Source organism: Crinia signifera, chromosome 6 (genome assembly GCF_055691185.1).
Source record: "Crinia signifera chromosome 6, ASM5569118v1, whole genome shotgun sequence".
NCBI lineage: Eukaryota > Metazoa > Chordata > Amphibia > Anura > Myobatrachidae > Crinia > Crinia signifera.
The window spans coordinates 1,362,186-1,377,857 of record NC_139222.1 but is presented as its reverse complement, the minus strand read 5'-3'; the positions used below and the strand labels follow the sequence as shown (position 1 = coordinate 1,377,857).

The window sequence follows — 15,672 nt, the reverse complement described above, 5'->3', positions numbered from 1 at the left end:
TGCTCCACAACTCTTCCTCTACTATAACCCCCCTCCCCTATATCATAGTGGGAACTCTTGTGCTCCCTGACTCTTCCTCTACTATTACCCCCCTCCCCTATATCGTAGTGGGAACTCTTGTGCTCCCCGAATTCTTCCTCTACTATTACCCCCTCCCCTATATCAAAGTGGGAACTCTTGTGCTCCCCAACTCTTCCTCTACTATTACCCCCCCTCCCCTTTATCATAGTGGGAACTCTTGTGCTCCCCGACTCTTCCTCTACTATTACACCCCCTCCCCTATATCGTAGTGGGAACTCTTGTGCTCCCGACTCTTCCTCTACTATTACCTCCCCTCCCCTATATCGTAGTGGGAACTCTTGTGCTCCCTGACTCTTCCTCTACTATTACCCCCCTCCCCTATATCGTAGTGGGAACTCTTGTGCTCCCCGAATTCTTCCTCTACTATTACCCCCTCCCCTATATCAAAGTGGGAACTCTTGTGCTCCCCAACTCTTCCTCTACTATTACCCCCCCTCCCCTTTATCATAGTGGGAACTCTTGTGCTCCCCGACTCTTCCTCTACTATTACCCCCTCCCCTATATCATAGTGGGAACTCTTGTGCTCCCCGACTCTTCCTCTACTATTACCCCCTCCCCCATATCGTAGTGGGAACTCTTGTGCTCCCCGACTCTTCCTCTACTATTACCCCCTCCCCCATATCGTAGTGGGAACTCTTGTGCACCGACTCTTCCTCTACTATTACCCCCCCTCCCCTATATCGTAGTGGGAACTCTTGTGCCCCCCACTCTTCCTCTACTATTACCCCCTCCCCTATATCATAGTGGGAACTCTTGTGCTCCCCGACTCTTCCTCTACTATTACCCCCCCTCCCCTATATCGTAGTGGGAACTCTTGTGCTCCCTGACTCTTCCTCTACTATTACCCCCCCCCCCCTCCCCTATATCGTAGTGGGAACTCTTGTGCTCCCCGACTCTTCCTCTACTATTACCCCCCTCCCCTATATCGTAGTGGGAACTCTTGTGCTCCCCGACTCTTTCTTAAAGGTCTGTGCCAGCACCCCTCACCAATGTGTCGGTGTCCGTGTTGTGTGTATATATACACCTGCACTCTTACATACATCACAAGTGCTCCAGTGCTAAAACAACAAATTTGCAGAGGCTAAAACAAAGTATGGGCATTTCAGGACATGTGCGCCCCTTTGCCAGGACCACATACATACTGTATATATGTTAGCTGTATGTGGTCCCGATGAAGGGACGCAGCACCGTGAATCCAGACACATGTAAAATCATATATATATATATATATATATATATATATATATATATATATATACATATACACACACACACACACACACACACAAATACACTTTCCATTAGTTTGACACGCCCAATAACCAGAATTTTCTGCAGCCAGCACCTCACAAAGTGAAATACAAGTGACCGCACGTGTAGCACTTGTGGCTTTTGAATACGTACACAAAGGCCTGGAGGTTCTTCATAATGTTTCAGTGCTTGTTCTGTAGTTTACAGAAAACTATAAGAACACACACACATATACATACACGCATACATACATACACACATACATACACACATGCATACATACACACATATACATACTCATACATACATACATACACACATGCATACATACATACATACACATACGCATACATACATACACGCATACATACATACATACATACATACATAGTGTTCATTCTAGCACCCGCTAAATTTGAAAAGCCATGCAGTTCCTCTTCCCTGCCTGGGGTGTCGCTGACTGCTGTAGAGGTTCTAGCACAGTGTGGTCTGTATATCAGCACTGATGCAAACCAGACGTGTGCTACAAACACCACAGCAGACAGCGACACCCCAGGCAGGGAAGAGGAACTGCATGGGTTTTCAAATATAGCGGGTGCTAGAATGAACACTACATACATACACATACATACATACACACACACACACACACACACACATACATTGGCTCATCGGCTTTGCGCTATTTTCCCGCTACACCAGCAAGGTAAATGGAGGGCACCAAGCGTCTAGTACCAGCTGTAGACGGCTATTCCGCATCTTGTGTATATATGGCGGTACTCACATACAATATGGGCCCCGCAGCCGGGTGCTCGCTGAGCAGGAACCAGGTCACCACCAACAAATGACTACAAAGAGCAGCGTCACTCCGGGACGGAAGACGGCCGATGCCCAAAACTCCATAGACCTTCTTAAAAGCATGAAGTCACTAAATTGCACTGCTCTTTCCAATATATATATATATATATATATATATATATATATATATATATATATATATATATATATAATACACACACATACATACATACATACATACAAGGAAAGGATATAGAGCTAAAACAGAACCTCCACCTTAGTGTGATACTCAACAGTGGGTACGAATTTTTACAATTTGTAAAATAATTTTATTTAAATCATAGATGACATAATTGATGTCAGACACTGTTAACATTAAACATGGTCATTTGGTAGTACAGAGTTTTCCGGTAAGTGAAAACACGATACACAGGAAAACTGCAACGTTTCGCTGTTTAATTTACATTGTCATCAGGCAAATGTCATACATACAAGCAAAGTCTCACCTCATACCCCCCCTCATGTGCACAGAAAACACCCGCCTTCCGGATCCGAGTACGGAACCAGGACGCATAACCATGACGTCATGAAGGTCCGACTCAACACCATGGCAACGGGTTTATACAATACATATAAAACCAATGGGCATACAGTATATACATAACGTCATATTCCAGGTAATCTCACATTTCTTTACGGCTGAATTTCTATACATCATACCCACTTTACAATGAAATAAATGTCGGGCCACGCCGTGGAAATGACCGTACACAATAAATTCACCTAACTACAAAAAAAGTCGTAACCCCAATTGTTCATTGAGGCCACGCAGTGCCAAAGTACCTAATTGGTAAATCCACCGAGTTTCCCGTTTTAATAATTTCTCAGACCGATTGCCACCCCTCAAGGAAGGCGGCACATGATCAATTATCATGTACCGGAGTGTTGCTAGTCCATGACCAGCTCATTACAAATGCCTGGCCACAGGCTGATCCCCACTCCCGAAGTGATGGCATTGCCATCCTTTCCCTGAGTGTTCTGTCTGTCTTTCCTACATAACGAAGTCCACAGGGACAGGCGATGAGGTAAACAATGAAGTGTGTGCTGCAAGCAACACAATGTTTAATAAAGATCTCCTTACCACTATGGGGGTGTCTAAAGCTGTTACCGGACACCATCGCCCTGCAGGTTAGACAATTAAGGCATTTGAAGTACTGGGATTAACTTTGTCCATACCTGTGACATCGGTGCGTACCACAATGTCACGTATGTTACGTCCCCGAGTATAACTCGACATGATACTAGTGTCATGAAGATTTAAAGTTGGATCCGTTCGAACTATTGGCCAGTTTCTTACAGGTCTGATCAATCATTTTACTATGATCATTGAAATGGTTAATCCGCGGCATCCTAACAGCCTGATGGTGTTTTCAGTGGGAGATAATAATGTAGATCGAGGAATGGAAAGGGCTTTCTTATTCGCAGATAAAAGGTCATTAGCTCGATAGCCTCTAGCTAAGAACTTATTGATCATTAGATCTATTTGCATGGTTGCCATCGATGGATCACTACACAATGTACGCACGTATGAACTGGGAGAACGGGAGACCCACTGTGGACGACCTGGGATGGAAGCGCTTAGCATGGAGAGTAGCGTTACGATCCGATGGTTTCTGATATAAATTAGTACTGATGCCGCCTTCAACCAACCAAAGATACGTCAACATCTGAAAAGTTGACCTTTTTAGCATCAATGACATGGGTAAATTTGATGGGACACTTGGTGTTATTGTGTGAGCAGATCACCGACTCTAATTCACACTTCGTTCCCGGCCAAATAAGGAACAGATCATCTATATATCTGACATAGAACTTAATCCTGCCAGATATCTAGGGATCGGTAAAGAAAACATTCTGTTCACATTGCAGCATAAATGTATTGGCGTACGATGGGGCCACTGGGGACCCCATCGCTACGCCAGACACCTGCAAGGAATATAAACCATTAAATAAAAAATAATTTGAAGTAAGAAGCATCTCCAATAAATCACATATCAATTGCACCGCCGGTCCGCGGTACATTGGGTGTTCACAACCGCTATACCGTCGCTATTAGGGATCACGGTATAAAGGTTTGTGATATCTAGGCTACACGGCCAGCTGCCACAAGGAATGTTACTCACCGCCAAGAGTTTATCTAAGAATGCAGTAGTGATAATCCTGCCCGACAACACAAGGCTGCAGCAGTACATCTATGTATGATGACACTTTTTGGAACGAAGAACCACAGGCAGAGATAATGGGATGGCCAGGAGGCGATGTCATGCTCTTATGGACCCTGGGCAGGGTGTATAAAAGGGGTACCACCGGACATGTGGGCAACAACGCATCACACAAGTTCTGGGTGATTTCTCCCTCCACAACTGCCCTGCTCAACCGATCCGACAACAACCTTTTAAATCTGTCAGTGGGGTCACCAGTAAGTTTCAAATATACATCCCCGTCCAATAACGGTCTCTGAATCTCTGACTTATGCATTTAAGTCCTGAATGACAATGGCCCCGCCCTTATCGGCGGCGCGGACAACTATATCAGTGTAAGATGCAATTTTGCAAAAAGCCTGAGACTCAGATACAGACAAATGATTACGTTTATTTTGTACAGTTTTTACCCCGAAAGTGTTCATGTAGGCGTAAGTGTCGATTCAACCGATAGTTTTCCACCTCCCAATGAAAGCTGTTGAATCTGTTGGTTGGCACAAATGACGAATATATATTTAGTGGTCCAGAAAATAAGCGTCTCTCCTCTTGTTTCATGCGGAGCCCGGCTTCAGGACACAGACTCGGTTAAACACAGCCGTTTGGCCCAATCAGAGGAGTCCTGGAGTGACGCTTCATTTATGGACTACTGTTAATGACGGAATCTCTGTCAAAGCCGGCACCCGGGCAAGAAAACAAGCGGTTGGCATACAGAGTGCCGGACTTCTGCATGTGTCTCAGTATATATATATATATATTATGCACATCCACTGTATGTGGACATTTGACACAAAACAATAACTCAGGTGCCTCAGATTGTATACACACACATTATATAGATATATAGATAGATGTATGTACTTCCTATAACCGCTACAAGCTCGGGGCTGGTCCTTGTCTACCACTGAACTTTTGTTATTTCATTTATAAAGTCAGGAAGAAGGTGCCTGATATCCCAATACAGCACCAGGCCCTGGACTCAGAAAGACTCTGCAGAGGACCATGGGAGGAGGAGCTGCTCATTGGGCATGCGCAGAAGCCCTCTACCAATACCAGCGGCCATTTTTCTTAGAGGTAGACTCTGCCCCACCAGCAGCACCGCGATGCATCTCTACCTAGAAACCGCTACAGCGCTAGCAGGCAGGCAGGCGGCTCTACTCACATGTTCAGGAGCAGAGCCGTCTATGGCGGGAATGCTGCCAATCAGATTCCCCGCTGACCACCAATGTTAAAGGAGCCGCCCCTAGGCATAAGACAATGCTCTGCCTTCTAGAAATTATATATGATATGACAAATCTGTCCCTCGGCCAATAGTAATTTATAAATATAAGCTGTGCACCGCAGGAGATCAAATACAGGTTGGACTTGATGGACTAATGTTTGTGTTCAACCTCAGCAGCTATGTTACCCGTGTGACTTCTCAGAGGTCTAACAAGTTCTGATTGTGGGAAATGTTTTACATGTAATTCAGAACATGGAAATATCCTCTCATCTGTGACTACTCTGATGTCTAACCAGATTTAATTTGTGTTTAAAACATTTCCCGCACTCAGAGCACAGAAATGGGCTCTCACCTGTGTGACATTTGTGATGTCTAATAAGATGTGATTTTTGCGTAAAACATTTCCCACATTCAGAGCATGGAAATGGCCTCTGACCTGTATGAATTCTTTGATGACTAACAAGAAGCGATTTGTTTGTAAAACATTTTCCACATGCAGAGCACGGAAATGGACACTCATCTGTGTGACTTCTCTGATGTGTAACAAGTTCTGATTTGTATGTAAAATATTGCTCACACTCAGAGCATGGAAAAGGCCTCTCCCTTGTATGAATTCTCTGATGTCTAACAAGTTCTGATTTCCGTGTAAAACATTTCCCGCACTCAGAGCATGGAAATGGTTTCTCACCTGTGTGACTTATCTGATGTCTAACAAGTTCTGATTTCCGTGTAAAACATTTCCCGCACTCAGAGCATGGAAATGGTTTCTCACCTGTATGACGTCTCTGATGTATAACAAGATCTGATTTGCAACTAAAACATTTTCCACAATCAGAGCATGAAAATGGTTTCTCACCTGTGTGAATTCTCTGATGTGTATAAAGATATGATTTGCGTTTAAAATATTTCCCACAATCAGAGCATTGAAATGGCCTCGCACCTGTGTGACTTCTCTGATGTGTATAAAGATATGATTTGCATTTAAAAGATTTCCCACACACAGAACATGGAAATGGCCTCTCACCTGTGTGAATTCTCTGATGTATAACAAGATTTGACTTTTCTGTAAAACATTTCCCACACACAGAGCATTGATACGGCCTCTCACCTGTGTGAATTCTCTGATGTGTAACAAGAGATGATTTCTGTGTAAAACATTTCCCGCATTCAGAGCATTGATACGGCCTCTCATCTATGTAATGTCTCTGATGTGTAACCACATGTAGGTTAGATATTACACATTTCCCACCCCCAGCACAGGGACACTGTGTATCACATGTATGAGCGGCAGGATGGGTATTAGAAGAACAGGCATCACTAATAGAGGGATCAGATGGTATATCAGCGCTGTCAGGTACTGGGGGTATATATACAGTAATGGGGATGTCTCCTGGAGAGTCCTGTGTGATGTCATCTTCTAGTTTAGTATCTGCAGACAAGATGCGATCTCCCTCCAGGGCATCCCTGCTTGTGTCTCCCCCTGCTGGAGATAATATAACTATTATTATACAGTGTACACACATAACTCCGCACTACAGAGAGTATACAGCAATTCCCATCAGTCCCTGCTTGTGTCTCCCCCTGCTGGAGATAATATAACTATTATTATTATACAGTGTACACACATAACTTCGCACTACAGAGAGTATACAGCAATTCCCATCAGTCCATGCTTGTGTCTCCCGCTGCTGGAGATAAAATAACTATTATTATTATACAGTGTACACACATAACTCCGCACTACAGAGAGTATACAGCAATTCCCATCAGTCCCTGCTTGTGTCTCCCCCTGCTGGAGATAATATAACTATTATTATACAGTGTACACACATAACTCCGCACTACAGAGAGTATACAGCAATTCCCATCAGTCCCTGCTTGTGTCTCCCCCTGCTGGAGATAATATAACTCATAATATATAATATATCTCATCAGATGTTGTTACAATTGTATATCTCAAATAAATGTATTTATTATTATTATTATTATTATTATATAGCACATACAAATTACGCAGCGCTGTACAGAGAATATGTGAACATTCACATCAGTCCCTGCCCCAGTGGAGCTTACACTCTATATTCCCTACCACATGTACACGCGCACACAGACAGATATTCTCGGGTTATTTTGTTGGGAGCCAATTAAACTACCAGTATATTTTTGGATTGTGGGAGCAAACCGGAGTACCCGGAGGAAACCCACTCAAGTACGGGGAGAATATACAAACTCCGCACAGTTAGGGCCATGGTGGGAATCGAACCCATGAACTCAGTGCTGTGAGGCAGTAATGCTAACAATTACACCATCCGTACTGCCCATAAATGTAACTAAAACAAATTTTAAACAATTTATATATTGCTTAGTGGATGTGTGATTGTGGGAACTAAAGGCCCATACACACTTTTATCAGCTAAACATCGATTAGTGTGTATGGGCCAGCGATCCCCGACCAGCGATGATGATGCGCTCCTGCATCATCGTCAGTGAGGTGGTCCATCTGCTGGTTTGACCAGCACACTAGCTATGATGGCTGATATTTGAGCCATCATCGCTTAGTGAGTACAGCAGCCGGGCTGAAAGATGCGCGGACTTTCAGCCCGGCTGACTGCCCCGCTCCCTCCCCCTGCCACCATAATGACATTAACCTTAGCTCTGCCAGTCCGACACGTGTTTCATGGTTTATCAAGGCCGAAAAAGCCATTTAGAAAAGGTGAAACACATGTCGGTGTGATAAGGATGTATGAGATCCCCGAACTCTCTGGTGTATCTCATACATCCTTATAACACCGACACGTGTTTCACGCTTTATCAAGGCCGAATAAGCCTTTTAGAAAAGGTGAAACACATGTCGGTGTGATAAGGATGTATGAGATACACCAGAGAGTGCGGGGAGGAGACTGGTCAGATCTCTGGGCTGGTAACACACAGTGACATGATGTGAGGGGAGAGCAGGAGTATAAAAGGGGCTGATGGCTCCTGATATATGAGACACACCAGAGAGTGCGGGGAGGAGAATGGTCAGATCTCTGGGTCGGTAGCACAGTGACATGGGGGGAAATTTACTAAAGGAAATTTGTAAAAAAATAGGTGTATTTGTATCCAGAAATACACTTATTTTTGACATTTACTATCCCAAAAATACGGCAATTCGTAGTCGTATTGATGTGCTATTAATACAAATACGAATTGCCGTATTTTCGGGACAGTAAATGTCAAAAATAAGTGTATTTCTGGATACAAATACACCTATTTTTTACAAATTTCTTTTAGTAAATTTCCCCCATGATGTGAGGGGGAGAGCAGGAGTATAATAGGGGCTGATGGCTCCTGATGTATGAGATGCACCAGAGAGTGTGGGGAGGAGACTAGTCAGAAGCATTTTAATTAGTTTAACAGAGCAAGATTTTAAATCATTGCTTGTAGTGGCTAAGCAAGGAGGATATGTGACTCTTTTCTATAATAAACATTTATTACTCACCTGTTCTAAAATCTGTAGGGATCTCCTCCTCCTTACACTGCTGATCACCCCTCACATACATCTCTTCTTCTTCCTCTGTATCTTCTGCCTTCATATCAGTCACACATGTCTTTTCTCTTCCCTCTGTATCTTCTGCCTTCATATCAGTCACATACGTCTCTTCTCCTCCCTCTGTATCTTCTGCCTTCATATCAGTCACATACGTCTTTTCTCCTCCCTCTGTATCTTCTGCCTTCATACCAGTCACATACGTCTCTTCTTCTCCCTCTTTATCTTCTGCCTTCATATCAGTCACATACGTCTCTTCTCCTCCCTCTGTATCTTCTGCCTTTATATCAGTCACATACGTCTCTTCTTCTCCCTCTGTATCTTCTGCCTTCATATCAGTCACATAGGTCTCTTCTCCTCCCTCTGTATCTTCTGCCTTCATATCAGTCACATACGTCTCTTCTTCTCCCTCTGGACCTTTTGCCTTCATATCAGTCACATACGTCTCTTCTCCCTCTGTATCTTCTATCTTGATAACAGTCAGGGATTCACCCTAAATTAAGACAATAACATTACACGGTATAACATATCAGTGTATAAGACACACAGCTCCTGTACAGATCATATAGTGACAGCCACTTTGGTATACTTGCAAGACCCTAAATCCCACCTACCTGATCCTCCTGTGGGGTCCTGTGATTCTCTTCTGTACAATCCTGGGAATACAGAGGACGGGGACATCTCTCTGGGGTATCTTTGTTACTGGGCCCATCTGTAGGAGACACACAGTGACTGAGGACATGGTATATATGTGATTATACTGGGAATACAGAAGACGGGGACCTCTCTCTGGGGTATTCCTGTTACTGGCCCCATCTGTAGGAGACACACAGTGACTGAGTACACGGTATGTATGTGATTATCAGATGCTGAGTGTATATAGGGGACCCCCATACCTGCTCTCCCCTGTACAGTAAATGTCTCCTCTTACCCAGTGATGTGAGAGGCCGGTGATTCTCCATCATCACGTCCTTATATAGACCCCTGTTCCTCTATATGCTCCCAGTCCTGCATGGAGAGATAGACAGTGACATCCTGACACCTTATAGGCACCTGACACACACAATGATACATACTGTAGAAGAACCTCACAGATTATCCGGACTCTATCTTAGGGCCTTATTCTAGTTCACTCTTTCTGACAAAAACCTTCTTAGAAGGACAAAACCATGTGCACTGCAGGGGGGCAGATGTAAAATGTGCAGAGAGAATTAGATTTGGGTGAGTTATTTTGTTTCTGTGCAGGGTAAATACTGGCTGCTTTATTTTTACACTGCAATATAGATCTCACTTTGAAGTAAAACCCCACCCAAATCTAATTCTCTCTGCACAAATTACATCTGCCCCACCTGCAGTGCACATGGTTTTGTCCATCTAAGAAGGATTTTGTCAGAAAGAGTTAACTAGAATAAGGCCCTTAGTGACATATTATACAATGCGAAGAAGTAGAGGTAATATTATTTTTGGTACTCATGTATTATCTGGGCTCCCATGTTAAATGCACCCCATTTTTTCATACCCCTACTATCCAACTACGCATGGAGTTGATTTTATATAGTGGCGAGCGCAGCGAGCCCCGCGAGGGGATGCGGTCTCATAAGAAAAACGGAAGCCCAGATATTACATAAGTACCTTATTTTTTTATTAACAGTTTCTTATATAGCGCACACATATTCCACAGCGCTGTACAGAGAATATTTGAACACTCACATCAGTCCCTGCCCCAGTGGAGCTTACAATCTATATTCCCTACCACATGTACACGCACATACAGACATTCTAGGGTTAGTTTTGTTGGAAGCCAATTAACATACCAGTATATATTTTTGGATTGTGGGAGGAAACCGGAGTACCAGGAGGAAACCCACACAAGTACGGGGAGAATATACAAACTCCACACAGTTAGGGCCATGGTGGGTATTGAACCCATGTCCTCAGTGCTGTGAGGCAGTAATGCTAACCATTACACCATCCATACTACCCATAAACTACTACCACTGTATATACAGCCCACAGGACAGAACGCTGGAGGTATACGGGGCACTGGCCAAGTGAAATATATAAATCACAAATTATTATTATTAAAAACTAGTAAAATAATAGAAATCCCCACAAAATAACCCATGAAATGGCAAAATATTAAGGTACTTGTGTAATATCTGGGTGCCCGACTTTTTCATTGTATTACATCGCATCGCATGCAATATAGTGGCATACAATTAATGCAAAGCGATTTTTCATTGTAAAGACCCGATTTTTAATTGTATAGTCACCCATGGGTGATTTCATACCCCCACTATCCAACTACGCATGGAGTTGATTTTATATAGTGTGGCGAGGGCAGCGAGCCCGAAGTGTGGCGAGCGCAGTGAGCCCCGCGAGGGGACGCAGAATACATGTAAAGTAATCCGCGTCCGCTCGCCACACTATATATAATCAACTCCATGCGTAGTTGGATAGTGGGGGTATGAAATCACCCATGGGTGACAATACAATTAAAAATCGGGTCTTTACAATGAAAAATCACATCGCATAGCATGCCTTAAGTAGTGGCATGAGATGAAAAAATCGGGCGCCCAGATAATACACAAGTATCAATATTAGTTATAAAAGCAAAAGGCAGAAATAACACAGCACTATATGATGTCACCATATGTGGGAGCTCTGCACCTAATTCTACCACTTGGTAGTGACTAACTCCTCCCCTAATAACAGCACTATATGATGTCACCATATGTGGAAGCTCGGCACCCAATTCTACCACTTAGTAGTGACTAAGCCCCTCCCCTAATAACACAGCACTATATGATGTCACTATATGTGGGAGCTCTGCACCTAATTCTACCACTTGGTAGTGACTAAACTCCTCCCCTAATAACGCAGCACTATATGATGTCACCATATGTGGGAGCTCTGCTCCTAATTCTACCACTTGGTAGTGACTAACTCCTCCCCTAATAACAGCACTATATGATGTCACCATATGTGGAAGCTCGGCACCCAATTCTACCACTTAGTAGTGACTAAGCCCCTCCCCTAATAACACAGCACTATATGATGTCACTATATGTGGGAGCTCTGCACCTAATTCTACCACTTGGTAGTGACTAAACTCCTCCCCTAATAACACAGCACTATATGATGTCACCATATGTGGGAGCTCTGCACCAAAATCTACCACTTGGTAGTGACTAAACTCCTCCCCTAAAAACACAGCACTATATGATGTCACCATATGTGGGAGCTCTGCCCATAATTCTACCACTTGGTAGTGACTAAACCTCTCCCCTAATAACAGCACTATATGATGTCACCATGGCCCTTATTCTGATCGGTGCGGATATTCACGCTTGCGTACGGCCCGCCGATGTTTATCGTCTGCGCATGTGCAGAGGTCACTCTGCGCATGTGCAGGCGATTTTGCCGCATGTATTCTTTATACGCCGCACAGGGGGCGTAGAGGGGCGTGAGGGGCTACTTATCCTCATTACCCTATGCATACGCCCCGCGTTTCATGGGCGTTCCCATGCAAACGCGGGGCGTATGCATGGTAATGAGGCCGTGACGCGTGGGTACGGGGCGGGCATCTGACATCGCCGGATGTCAGCTGCCCGCCCCCATACAAGATTTCACACGGACAAGTGTCCGTGTGGTCTTGTGTTGCGGGACCTGGTGGAGCGTGCGGCCCTGCATTCGATGTTCGGCGACCATCGAATGCAGGGGCTGCTCCCACCATGGAGGAGGCGTATCCCCGTCCACATTCATGCGGATCGCCACATATCCGCATACGGACGGAGGTGGCGATCCGTATGGAAGGCGGGGATTCGCCAAGACGGACATCACCGCATATTTCTGATCGGGCCGCACCGATCAGAATAAGGGCCCATGTGTGGGAGCTCTGCACCAAAATCTACCACTTGGTAGTGACTAAACTCCTCCCCTAATAACACAGCACTATATGATGTCACCATGGGCCTTATTCGAGTTCACTCTTTCTGACAAAATCCTTCTTAGATGGACAAAACCATGTGCACTGCAGGGGTGCAGATGTAACATGTGCAGATAGAAATAGATTTGGTGATTTTTTGGTGATTCTTTGCAGGGTAAATACTGGTTGCTTTATTTTAACACTGCAATATAGATCTCACTTTGAAGTAAAACCCCACCCAAATCTAATTAGATCTGCACAAGTTACATCTGCCCCCCTGCAGTGCACATGGTTTTGTCCATCTAAGAAGGATTTTGTCTGAAAGAGTGAACTCGAATAAGGCCCCATATGTGGAAGCTCGGCACCCAATTCTACCACTTAGTAGTGACTAAGCCCCTCCCCTAATAACACAGCACTATATGATGTCACCATGTGTGGGAGCTCTGCACCTAATTCTACCACTTGGTAGTGACTACACCCCTCCCCTAATCATGATGTCACCATATGTGGAAGCTCGGCACCCAATTCTTCCACTTGGTAGTGACTAAACCCCTCCCCTAATCATGATGTCACCATATGTGCAAGCTCTGCACCTAAGTAGACCACTTGGTTGTGACTACACCACTCCCCTAATCATGATGTCACCATATGTGGAAGCTCGGCACCCAATTCTACCACTTGGTAGTGACTAAACCCCTCCTCTTATCATGATGTCACCATATGCGCAAGCTCTGCACCTAAGTAGACCACTTGGTTGTGACTACACCGCTCCCCTAATCATGATGTCACCATATGTGGAAGCTCGGCACCCAATTCTACCACTTGGTAGTGACTAAACCCCTCCTCTAATCATGATGTCACCATATGTTGAAGCTCTGCACCTAATACTACCACTTGGTAGTGACTAATCCCATCCCCTAATCATGATGTCACCATATGTGGGAGCTCTGCACCTAATTTTACCACTTGGTAGTGACTAAACCCCTCCCCTATTCATGGCATGCACGTATGTATGTCACATGATGCATAGACCATTAAGGACATAAAGGCCTCAGTAATCTGTTGTGTAAATATAATATAATAGTCCTGTTATTAGGTCACACTGGGTATAAGGAAGGAAGAAGGAAAAGCACATGAGGAGGTGAGAGGGCCCTGCACGTGAGAGCTTACATACCACAGGGGAGGGGCAGACAGACAGAGGTGACACAGGCTCCTCCACCTGTAGAGTAGGCCACCACAGGCAGCTCCACCTGTAGAGTAGGCCACCACAGGCTGCTCCACCTGTAGAGTAGGCCACCACAGGCAGCTCCACCTGTAGTGTAGGACACCACAGGCTGCTCCACCTGTAGAGTAGGACGCCACAGGCTGCTCCACCTGTAGAGTAGGCCACCACAGGCTGCTCCACCTGTATAGTAGGCCACCACAGGCTGCTCCACCTGTACAGTATGACACCACAGGCCGCTCCCCCTGTACAGTAGGACAGCACAGGCCGCTCCCCCTGTACAGTAGGACACTACATGCCACTCCCCCTGCATAGTAAGGCACTACAAGCAGCTCCCCCTGTACAGTAAGACAACACTATATGCTACTCCCCCTGTACAGTAGGACACCACAGGCTGCGCCCGATGTATAGTAAGACACCACATGCTGCTCCCCCTGTATAGTAGGACACCACATGCTGCTCCCCCTGTATAGTAGGACACCACATGCTGCTCCCCCCTGTACAGTAGGACACTACATGCTGCTCCTCCTGTATAGTAGGCCACCACAGGCCGCTCCCCCTGTATAATAGGACACCACAGGCTGCTCCCCTGTATAACATAACACCATAGGCTGCCACCCTGTACAGTAGGACACTACATGCTGCTCGCCCTGTATAGTAGGACACTACATGCTGCTCCCCCTCTATAGTAGGACACCACAGGCCGCTTCCCCTGTATAGTAGGCCACCACAAGCCGCTCCCCCTGTATAATAGGACACCACAGGCTGCTCCCCTGTATATTAGGGCACTACATGCTGCTCCGCCTGTATAACTGGCGCCATTACCTGCTTATGGCGGACGGAGGGCAGGAGAAGATTCAGCATCAGTTACCGAGCTAATAACACCTCATTTCCGGGGGATCCACCAGATTTCCTGTCTGTGCGTTCCACCCTACTTCCGTATTGTGCGGTCCACTATATTTCCGGAATATTTTTACACGCTATTTGCTGTCTGTGCGGTCCACCTACTTCTGGGTGGTGCGTTCCAACCTACTTCCGGGATATGCGGTCCTTCTTAATTGTGGTGTGTGGGGTCCACTCCATAATACTTCCGGGCTGTGCGTTTCAAATTCAGCATACTTCTGTTTTTCAGGTGGAGCAGCATGTGGTGTCCTACTGTACAGGGGGAGCGACATGTTGTGTCCTACTATACAGGGGGAGCAGCATGTAGTGTCCTACTATACAGGGGAAGCTTCATGTAGTGTCCTACTATAACTATACAGGGGAGCAGCATGTAGTGTCCTACTATACAGTTGGAGCTTCATGTAGTGTCCTACTATACAGGGGGAGCAGCATGTAGTGTCCTACTATACAGGGAGACCATCATATGGTGTCCTAATATAC

The 15,672-nt window shown here is 45.2% G+C and overlaps 1 protein-coding gene across 2 annotated transcripts in view; it reads right to left on the bottom strand.

The window, feature by feature from the left end:
• Window positions 1-15,197, bottom strand: part of LOC146009812 (uncharacterized) — a 49,710-nt gene extending 34,513 nt beyond the window's left edge. Inside the window, exons 1-5 of one of the 2 annotated variants that reach the window (XM_083150312.1) lie at window positions 15,115-15,197; window positions 10,071-10,147; window positions 9,754-9,851; window positions 9,092-9,632; window positions 5,963-7,093 (exon numbers count right to left, since the gene is read on the bottom strand). In XM_083150312.1, coding sequence (XP_083006438.1) covers window positions 5,963-7,093; window positions 9,092-9,632; window positions 9,754-9,851; window positions 10,071-10,104 — 1,804 coding nt within the window. In that variant the 5' untranslated portion in view covers window positions 10,105-10,147; window positions 15,115-15,197. Of the gene's footprint in view, window positions 1-2,366; window positions 7,094-9,091; window positions 9,633-9,753; window positions 9,852-10,070; window positions 10,148-15,114 lie in introns of those variants that run through there. The other variant, XM_083150311.1, reaches the window with a different exon arrangement.
• Window positions 15,198-15,672: the final 475 nt, after the last annotated feature.